Source organism: the organism of the source record quoted next, unplaced genomic scaffold (assembly GCF_019419815.1).
Source record: "Pyrus x bretschneideri cultivar Hongxiangsu unplaced genomic scaffold, Pyrus_bretschneideri_v1 Contig38, whole genome shotgun sequence".
In the NCBI taxonomy this organism is placed as follows: Eukaryota; Viridiplantae; Streptophyta; class Magnoliopsida; order Rosales; family Rosaceae; genus Pyrus; species Pyrus x bretschneideri.
The window spans coordinates 2,594,187-2,605,222 of record NW_025999701.1 but is presented as its reverse complement, the minus strand read 5'-3'; the positions used below and the strand labels follow the sequence as shown (position 1 = coordinate 2,605,222).

General features: G+C 38.2%; 1 protein-coding gene and 2 long non-coding RNA genes across 3 annotated transcripts; 1 reads left to right on the top strand and 2 right to left on the bottom strand.

The window, feature by feature from the left end:
* LOC125468464 lies at window positions 1-1,986 on the bottom strand. The gene is made up of 2 exons (XR_007250855.1): window positions 1,470-1,986; window positions 1-932 (listed from the first exon to the last, which is right to left on the bottom strand). It is a non-coding gene; the product is annotated as an uncharacterized LOC125468464 (long non-coding RNA).
* A 462-nt stretch (window positions 1,987-2,448) lies between these two features.
* LOC125468426 lies at window positions 2,449-5,435 on the top strand. The gene is made up of 4 exons (XM_048564135.1): window positions 2,449-2,780; window positions 2,919-3,074; window positions 3,218-3,313; window positions 4,763-5,435. Exons 1-4 carry the CDS (start codon window positions 2,511-2,513, stop codon window positions 5,213-5,215), a joined length of 975 nt encoding a protein of 324 aa, XP_048420092.1. The 5' UTR covers window positions 2,449-2,510; the 3' UTR covers window positions 5,216-5,435.
* On the bottom strand, window positions 5,384-6,335 carry LOC125468427. Its single transcript, XR_007250801.1, has 2 exons — window positions 5,701-6,335; window positions 5,384-5,530 (listed from the first exon to the last, which is right to left on the bottom strand). It is a non-coding gene; the product is annotated as an uncharacterized LOC125468427 (long non-coding RNA).
* Window positions 6,336-11,036: the final 4,701 nt, after the last annotated feature.

Genomic DNA, 11,036 nt, shown 5'->3' with positions numbered 1-11,036 from the left:
TGACTCATTATAACGAAATTTAGATAGAGTTGGTAAAAAAATCATAGCTACACGTTTTCATGGGTGAAGAGATAAATCACCATAGATTTTTAGTTGAAAGATCGTTACTGTAGTTGAATTAAAATTAAGGAACCAATGCCTCAATTTTCTCAAAAAAAAAAAAAAAAAAAAAAGAACTGAATTGAAGTTGGTATAACTTATGCAGGCTACTTCATCAGAGCGGATCGTGTTATACACTAGCTTTGCCATCGAGAGTCTGTCTGCTTTTTTTGATCAGGTTTCCTCCCCCGGTAAGCCTCACTATGCACTAATTGGTATGCTGTTGGCAATCGTGGCAGTACTTGTTTGCATCTGGGAGCTTGTTCACAATGGTAAAAAGGAAAGAGTTGTATTGAGGAGGAGGGGAATGCTATGGTGCTTTTACTATCCACCTCCAAATAACAAACTTTTTGGTTCATTCGCCGAAATTACTGGATTAAGTCTTGGCATTGCTCAATGCATTTGCTCGGCAGTGCAGTATCATTTCATTCATCGCCATGCAATTAATCCTATGAAACTGTCCCTCTTGCCCATCGCATACCTATTCGGTTTGGTTGTTTCGAAATTAGTTCAGAATCACAGGCTCACCGTTGCTGACACCCTTCAGAATGGTACTTAAGCAACGACTCGATGGAGCAGCAGAAAGTTTTCTTTGCGGGGAAGCATGCCTTGAAGTTGTCGCCTGTAACCCTTTATGAAAGCTCGTATATAGCTTCTCTGTAGAAATAAAGATCATTGTTCAATAGATCATCGAGTTCTTTTATGTTTAGCAGTATTAATTGTTGGGAGTAGTCATTAGATTCTACAATTGTCTGCTCACATCGTAGTCCTACAAATTGAGATGTTTGCCTTAAATGGGATTCTCGTAGGTCTACTCAATCAATCCGGAAGATCTGAAAGTGAATTAAAAAGAGAGGTTATAAATAGAACTTGATATACATAAATTCCCCACGATCTGAAAAATGAATAAGAAAAAGCAGTTGATATAAATAATTATCCAAATAAATACCTACCACATTAGGTTTAGGCCACAATATGACTGATATGAAACGGTTGAGTTGAGCTATTTTCCGAATTACCGTTTTCCGATGAAACCTCTTAACTTTTTATTTTATTTTTATATAGTATCAGAGCATGTTGATCTACGTGTACTCCACATTACCCAATTCATATTATCTACGTATTTGATTTGAAAAATTATGATATGTTAGAGAGCATGTGAAAATAAAAAAAATATAAAAGATAAAAACAACCTTGCAAAGACTTACAAGAACTTGTACTACTCTTTATATTTTCAATTGATTTTACTGTGGAATCCAACTTCATTCAAGAGACAGCAGGGATCAGATCTCTACATTGAGCATCCAACTTCTTCCAGGGACTATATTTACATACCTTTTCACTATTGCCAAAGGAAAGCAATTTCATACCTTTTCAGTTTTGTTCTCTGGCTGGCTGTATAAGATCTCAACCGCCTTCTCTGGTTGTCTCTCTTGTCACCAGGTCTGTCGACCGAAGTTCCACCGCTTTTGGGTTCGAGATTTTGGCAGAGGATTAGAGCTGAGAAGAGAGAAGGTTCTAGCGTTTATGTCAAAGACAGCGCTAGGGTTTCACCAGAGAGATGAGATGAGCAGGTAAGTTCTGGAATTGGAGGAACCAGCATCAATTGAGTTTGAGTTTGAGTTTTTATAGCCCGATGTGTGGGGTTGCACGTGTTCACACCACATCAGGTCCCGTCTTAAATATCAGTTGCTTTCTTTCCTGACGTCATTTTTTACGTCAGCGTCTTTTCGCCGATGTGTGTCAGCGTTTTTTGGCCTTTTATGTTTTTCCTTCCTTCCCATCTGCGACGCGTTACTTGAAGTACTTTGTTATCGTCTTTGTCGTGGGATCCACCCACGTGGGATTTCTTTGTCTCCGCGCAATTTCCTCGCTCTTTCTTTTTTTTTTTTTCTCTCTCTATCTGCAAAAATAATACATAAAGTTGTAATTGTACGGAAATTTTATAGGATAAATTGTAATTTATCCAAAAAAAACTCTCATATAAATACAAAACTGAAAACTAATGTTTTTTAAGTGATTAAAGGTGAGGACCTACCGCTAGATTTAAACCGACTGAGAAAGATGTTTAGACAAACTATAATCGATGAGAACCGATATATTTTGTCGAAATTTTCCAGTTCCAAAAAAGAAAAGGAGAATAAATATTAATTTTAAATTCAACTTTCTTTATTTTTAATCATATTTGTTGTTCCCTTAGTATTTTCTGGTAAATACCACGAAATATACCTACAACCGCAGAATGTATTGTTCATAATATTTTTTTGTCAGAGAGTAAATATTATTAGATATGAATTGATATGTTTATATTAAAAATCAAAGAGTTAAACAACCATTCCGGTTCAAAGTAATCTCACGTATGATAACTCAACACACGTTAAACATAAGACGTCACATCATGCGTTCTTTGAATGCTGAATATTCCGAATAATACTTTCAATGACGCACATCTGATATTAGGATTGAACTTTTTCAGAGCCTTAGTGCATCCTCTCTTTCTATATATGGAAGAGAGAATGCTGTCGACTTTAAATGCATTAACTGACGGGGAAGGAAGTTGTTGTAAGATGAAAACGGAGACGATGGAAGGCTATCTGAAAGACAGCAATGTTGGTGTCGATCTCGTCGTTGGAGGAGCAGTGACGCCCACTGACACTGCCAATCACGAGCTTGCTGCTCAGGTCCTCCCTCTCTCTCTCTCTCTCTCTCTCTCTCTCTCTCTCTCTCTCTCTCCAATCAATTAAGTTCATTAGTTCCCCTATACCAATTCTATGTGCACCATTACCAACTCATTTTTCGTCTTTTATTTCAACTCGCAGGCCTTGCTGAAGTTGCGGATCGCAGTCTTGATTGTTAAAGCTGCGTATCAATTTGAGGAAGGTGCGCGGTTCATCCAACCATGCGAGGGTGTTAACTCACGCTACCTAACCAGGTCATCCGAATCTGAGTTTTCTGAAAGTGGTTCAGTTGGACAGGTGCGCACCATTTTAATTTATTCTTTGATCAAACTTTCCTTGTCTTAGCTCTTCAGCAAACATTTTCTTCTCGTATTGGTCTATCCTTTGAAATTTCAAATCAACTTCGAAGTAATTTGGGTGATTACAACTCTTGATTGCAGGGTCTCTATAATTCAAATCCCAGTGGTATTTTCACACTTGGCATTGACTCCCGCGATGAAAATGATGAGGTTGACGAGCAACACGACGAGATACGGGTATTGGTCTAGAGCTTCTGTCAGCTGGTTTTTATCGAGAACTATGTATATATATTCAATTTTAAATAAAAAATTTTACAATAATTTCTGATCGCACCATGTACAATCAACGAATGTAATTGAAAGATTCTCAGAATCCTTACAAAGAAAATTTAGCGAAAATTCTGCTGGGTTTTTATCCATGGCATGGGAAGGTTCTCTATTTTCTAATTAAAAAAAATTGTAAAAATATCTCTCAATTTTATTCTGATTGGAGTAAAAAATAAAACATTGTTTTATTAGAGAGTAATGCTAAGAAAAACAAATTTTTTAAATCAAAACGTGTTTGTTTCTTATTGGTGACATATCATTTAATTTGCAAATTTAGTTTAAAAATTTTAAGCTCTCTAGTATTACTACTTTATTAGAATGTATTTTAGCTCACCACCTTCAAGTGGTGATAGTTTTCACCATCCTAATTATTACTATTCAAAAAGTTTAAATTTTAATATTTATGTTTATGTATTACATAAATTTCAAGATTTAAACTTATTTAACAATGACAAATAAAGTGAGAATCATTACTGTCCATATCAAATTTTGAACATAAAATTCAAATTTGATAGCCTATGTGGTATTTTAACATCTTTTAAGTTTAACTTTCCGTCCGATATGTCAAATTAAATTATTATTTTATTCATTCCAACATAAATGATTAAATGAATAAAAAATTAATAAATGACATTTAATTAATTCTTAAATTGCCACCAACAGAAGAGATAGGATCTAAACAAATGCACGGTCAACATTCAACGTTAATTATAATAATGATTAAATTAATAAAAAATTAATAAAAGACATTTAATGATTAATTAAAAATATTTGAAGCTACTATCAAATTTGACAGCAACTTCTTAGCGGCCAATCCATGTCAGCACCACATAGAAATTGGCATTTCAGTTGAAGAATATTAGTGTGGTCTTTTATTACTGTTATAATTTATGTAGGCATTTTGACATCATGGTGAGCAAAAATAACTTAGGTGGAGACCCCCTACTCCTTTCTGTGTCTGCCACGTGCATTTTTTAACAATAATTTTTCTTTTAACAATCCAACAATTGGCAAGAATCTCTTAAAATATTAATTTTATTAAAAAATTTGTGCGTCCCTACTTTTTTTCCCAAATGAGAACCCATAGCTGTTTCATACCATCATCCTTTTCGGCTTATTCGACATGACTCATTTTATCGCAATTAAAGTAATCATCCTTCAATTTTCTAACATGACACATGTTAATGAAGTTTTAATGGAGTCTATTAAAAGAATTATAATTGCACGTTTTGATGAATTAAGAAATAAATATCTATAAATTTTAAATGGAGAGACTGTAATTAAGTTAAAGGATGAAAAAGCAATGCATCTTTTTTCTAAAAAACAAGAACTGAATTGAAGTCGGTATAACTTGTGCAGGCTACTCCATCAGAGTGGATCCTGTTATTGACTAGCCTTATCATCGAGATTCTGTCTGCTGTTTTTGATCAGGCTTCCTCCCCAAGTAAGCCTCACTATGCACTAATTGGCATGCTATTGGCAATCGGGGCTGTACTTGTTTGCATCTGGGAGCTCGTTCACAATGGTAAAAAGGAAAGAATTGTACTGAGGAGGAGGGGAATAGTATGGTGTTTTTACTATCCACCTCCAAACAACATGCTTTTTGGTACATTCGCTGAAATTACTGGATTATGCCTTGCCACTGCTCAATGCATTTGCTCGGCAGTGCAGTATCATTTCATCCGTCGTCATGCTACTAATCCTATGAAACTGTCCCCCTTGGCTGCCGTATTCTTTTTGGGTTTGGTTGTTTCAAAATTAGTTCAGAATCACCGGTTCACCGTTGATGACACCCTTCAGAATGGTACTTGAGCAACGACTGGATTCAAGGGATCATAAAAATGTTGTTGGAGAAAAAGACAGACACTAGAAAGGTTTTTTTTTTTCTTTTTTCGCGGGGAAACATTCCTCCAAGTTGTTACCTTTACACTACCATGAAAGCTCACATGGAGATTAGATTCCGTAGAAAAAGAAGATCACTGTTCAAAAGATTACGTACTTGTTTCTTTTAATCACATCTTTTTTTATGTTTGGCAGTATTGATTAAATTCTGCATAAAGCATAGAATTCTAGAACTGTCCAAACACATCCTAGTCCTACAAAATTGAGATGATTGCCTTAAATGGTCTGAAAATGAATAAAAAAGAGAGGTTAGAAAATAGAACCATAAATTCCCGATGATCTAAAAAAAGAAGTTGATATAAATAATTATCCAAATAAATATCTACCCCATTGGACCCAATTGAGCATCCATCTTCTTCCAGGGACTATATTGACGAAGAGAAGCAATTTTATACCTTTTCAGTCTTGCTCCGTGGCTGGCTGTTGAGTCTTTCCCCTGTTTCGGGTTCGAGATTTTGGCAGAGGATTGAACCTGAACTTTGGGCTTCGAAGCAGCAGAAAAGCTGAAAAGAGACAAGGTTCTAGCCTTTTGCTCGGGACGACGCTGGGGTTTTCTCACGGAGAGGAGAAGAGCATTTGGGACATTTTGGTTTTTATAGTTTCTACATTTGGTGCTCCGTCAAGTCTATGTGTGTCGGCGTTTTGTCGTCTTTGCTGATTTTACTTTTTCTTTATTTATTTGTCCAGAGGATGCTCTTTTATTTGAATTATTTTATTATTTGTTTTTGTTGAGTCTGTGCCGTGGGACCCGCCCCATGTGCGACTCCTTTCTGTTTTCTTGCTGGAGAAATTTTTATTGTTGTTTATTGTTGACTTCTGCCCCATTTTCATATTGAAAATTCTCTCGCCCTTTCTTCTCTCCGTCTGCAACGCGTTATTTGGAATTATTTATTGTTGTTTTTGTTGACTTCTGTACCATTGGACCCACCCACGTGGACTAACCGTTCATCCCTCCGGTTTTCTCGCTCTTTCGTCCGTCCTTCTGCAACACGTTATTTAGATTGCTTTGTTAGCCCTCCGTTTTCCTCGCTCGCTCTTTCTTCCCTCCGTTTGCAACACATTATTTGGAAGGCTTACTAATATTGTTTAGTTGACTCTATACCGTGGGATCCACCCACGTGGAACTCCTCCGTCACCCTTCACCGCTCAAAATCAAAACGGAATCAAAACGGAGGTGGATTGTCTCTCCCATTTTCATACTCTCTTCATGTCTTTTTGTTTGTGAGGTCATAATTAAGCCACGTCAACATTTTATATTCTTATTACTTTTTATTTTATGATTTTTATAAAATGAAAATGGGAGAGCAGACAATCCACCTCCAATTAAAAGACCCCCCGACGAGATTCCCTCCCTCTTTCTATCTTCTCCGCATCTACACCGCATTATTAGGAATTACTTTATTATTGTTTTTAGAAAATTTTTAAAATGTCATATTAACTTACATATTTTTTTAATTTGTCATATAAATAAAAAATTTTAGTAATTTGTTATACTAATTTTTAAAAATTATTAATTTATCATCTTATTATAACTCTTCTTAAATTTTTCATTCAAAATAAATTATGTGTAACATCCCATATCGTTCAGGGGAGTGGATCATGTAAGCTTTATAGGTATATTCTCATCTTTACCTAGCACGATGCCTTTTGGGAACTTACTGGCATCGGAGTTCCGAGTTCGCGCAAGAGCAATCCTATGATGGGTGACCCACTGGGAAGTTATCGTGTGAGTTCATATAAGGCTTACATGATCCACTCCCCTGGACGATGTGGGATGTTACAATCCATCCCCCTTAGGGGCTTAACGTCCTCATCGGCACACACACAGCCAGGGTTAGGCTCTGATACCAAATTATCACATCCTGGCTGGGGTCCCACCACATCCTGGGCTCAACTCCACCGTATCACGATATTGTCCGTTTTGGGCCCTAGACCATGCCCTCACGGTTTTGTTTCTGAGAACTCACACGAGAACTTCCCAGTGGGTCACCCATCATGGGATTGCTCTCGAGCGATCTCACTTAACTTTGGAGTTCCGATGGAACCCGAAGCCAGTGAGCTCCCAAAATGCCTCGTGCTAGGTAAAGATGGGAATATACATATATGGCTTACATGATCTACTCCCCTGGACGATGTAAGATGTTACATTATGTGCTTTGATTCAAATATAATTTATGTTCAGGATTCTTTCTATCGTAGGGAAAGATTAAAACTTTTTCATCGATATCCTGCTTATGACTCCTAAAAGTAAGCTAATATTGGTGGAAGAAAAGAAGGGAACTATAAAGTCCTAAAGACCAAGGAAGTGGGCATGAGTTCTTTCGACTGCAGAGTTTGCCTATAAAAATGATGTGAATCAGCCGCTTCACAGGAACAACAAAAACCACCATCCTGCTCTTTCTTTTTTTCTGTGCTACCTTTTTCTTTCCAAGGCATAAGGGTTGGGATGTATAATAACCTTTTTTTTAGGATGCCCGAGAACAACTCCTAGGTCAATTAAGGATCAAATGTTGGAACCTCATAGGTAAGGTCTGGATTTGTTATAGTGCCACCATTTCACAATATACATTGTCCGGGAAAGCAAGTTTTGGGATTTCAGTTTTGTCCTACTGACGTTCTTCTATGAAAGTGGAGGCTTTACTTTAATTGGTTTGTTAAAATCTCTTTGTTACGCAACAAGCAGCCCTTTATATAAGGTTATAAACCTATCTTACTAATAATAAGAAAGGGGCAAGCCAAAACCTACTCCTAACAAGTTGCTGGCTTTTCAACCACTGCGTGCTAGCCTTTTACTAGTAAAAGGGCTACACTACATACTTTGCATAACCGTTTCACCTAATGGCCAGTTCGGTACTCGATATTCAGGTGCAGGTGTGAGCGCTGTGCTAAGGTAGCTTGGTTGCGATCAACCAAATCGAGAAAGAAGTAGGTAGTTGACCAAAGGAATAGTCTTTTTAGATTCGACCGATGGGTGAGGGAAAGATGAACGAAATTGAAATGCATATGGGAGATTCTTCCTTTTACCATTCAACCGAACAACTCATGATTCTATTGATTCAGACCAACTTATCTATTTCATATGAAAATTAGAATCTTCATAAATGGGATAGTTCATCAAGTCACTAATATCTCTAGAGTTTGCCCTAAATAAGGGGGGGGGGGAAACCGTAAGGAGAAGAGGCTGGCGGTCAACCTCTTGGGGCCATGGGGTTGGCATCACCCTTGTGCAGCCCTTGGTTAATTGTATTGTTTCTTTCCGTCATACTCATTATCGTTCCGTCAAAGATCCCGAAAGCGGTTGGAAAAAAAAAACCAAAATGAGCCATCATTCATGGGCTAAGCCTTTACTAATAGGCATTTTCTCCCAAGAGAGAACCCCATTTTCAAAAGTAGGGACTCAATTAAATCCATTGAGCTAAGTTTCAGACAAAGAAGATAGAAAATACTAGACACTGTTGTTACAAAGAGGAAAGACATCGCAACCTTTGAACCTCTTGCAATCACTTCTCTTTGAATTAACAAAGGTTTATATGCTAAAAAGTGATGAATGGTAAACAAGTTTACATAAGGGAATCGATACTACGCCACTAAGGAAGATATCAGAGCTTTAAACTAGACAAGAGATAACTTGTCGCTAAAAATGACTGAATCTGGGTTGATTTCAGCTTTTGAATGCAAATCTGGCTTGAGAATAGAGTTTATATGTTTGTTCATTTAATTGGTTGAGTGTCTTTGTCTCTGGGGCCTTTTCCTCCTTTTATAAGCCAATTAGCTCGACTGCTGTGACTTTGCTCTTGCCCGAAAGCATACGAAGGGTAGTGAGTCATCAACCTTTTTACTTGTAATGCCACTAGAAAGTGTTCTTTGGCTGGTAATAGGTTAGTCTTCATTACTTGTCTCTTCAATGGTAAGAACGTGGCTTATATCTTGGCTGAGAAGGCTTCACTTTGCCTTTGGGCTTAGTGCTGGGCTTCGAGCAAGTCCCTTTTTAGTTAGCATCCCTGGGCTTTCCTTTATCTAGGTTCAATGTTCAAATATTAACCCAAACAGTGCCCCCTTTAATCATTGTTGAGTTTGCAACCCAAGACGCTAATAATGATTAAATAGCCGTCACATTCATTTGCTCGGGACTTGCACTATTTAAAGTAGCTGTTGGTTAACTAAAACCCTTGCCCTAACCCATAAATTCCATCGTTAATTAACCACTTACAATATAATCCTCACTTAAACTCCTCGGCAAAGTACTTTAGCCATTTCGAGCCTTCAAATTCCCAGAACTCTAAGAACTTTCAGAAACTTCTCTCGTTCTTCAGTTCTTGCCCCATAATTCCAATTTTCTTCCCATCTTCTCCTCAAAATAATCCAATGGCATCCAAAGTTGCTTGAACTCAATCTCCTTATGAGACTGGTAAGGGGATTACTACCATGCGCCGTTTGCTCAACGGCCTTCATAGCCCTTAGGCACGCCTGCACACTGAACTTTTCTTTGATGAGGGAAGTGTACACTCCTAAGGGCCTGTATGGACATCTCAGGTCGCTGTAGCTATAGAAAATAACATACCCAAAGAGAAATGGTTTACACCCAACCCATTTCAGGCTAAGTTGGGCATTTCGTCTTCTAAATAGTCAAACCATCATCATGGCTTCCCATTTATGAAGGATAAGGCATGGACACAATGAATCAACGAGCTCGAGCCTACCTTCAAGCAGAAGTGGATGAATAACGAAATGTTTGAGTTGATAACCTTCTCTAAGACCACGGTCATAACCAAGCCTGAGCTACTGACAATTGCACTCCTCTTCTGGAACTCGGGCACCAACACTTTTGACTTCAGGATAGACCTCATGTCTTCTACCATCTTTGACATGGCACAGGTCAACGGGCTAAGGCCCTCGAGCAGGGTCCTAGATGTTACCCATGACTGGGCTCATCCTTGTCGCCCAACCACTGAGAGCTGAGGTAGCTCTGGTCCCATAATTTAATTGGAATATAACTCTGCAACTTTCAAGAGTTATGGAACTTCCTTCAAGGGTTCTATTTCATTTGCCAAGAAGAAATTTGGCCCATCTTCCTCCAACGCCAACAGAGACCAAAAGCATATGTACTTTCTACTATACTAGCTCAATAAACACACCTTCCCAAACAAGTCCAAGGGAGTAAAAGTTGAATGGATCCCTCTGGTAGTAGTACTACACAACTTCAATGATGTGGCTACGGGCCCTTTCCTTCTCTCTCATCTCTACCATCTCTTGTATGAAATTACTAAGGGTGAACCGTTCGAAAGCAATCATAATGGTCCAACTTGGATGATTCAACTTTGGCTTCAATGGTATTTCCCCGAGCTTTGGGCTCCCAACCTTGAGTTTCCCTAGGATGTTGCTCTTACCTGAATTCTAGCCAAAGGTTTTCCAACCAATCACTCTACATTTGGTTATCTCTATTTCTTCAGAGTTTGCAGGACTCGGGCAGACTTGGAGTGGGGAGCTTCGGTGGTAAAGAGATGCCCCTGGTTTTCTGACTAAGCCTTTCAAGACGCCTTTGGAGAAGACGCTAGTCCCTTCTACAGAGAAAGATTTATCAGTTGTATTCAATTAAGATACCTAGCTTGGGGAGTAAGGAGTGACCGCTATGAGCACGGGCTGGAGGTTTACCACCCCAACTTCTGTGCTAGACAGTTGGGGTTTAGACAAGCTATTCTGGTGCCCTTCTTCGACTCCGTTCATTGCAGTA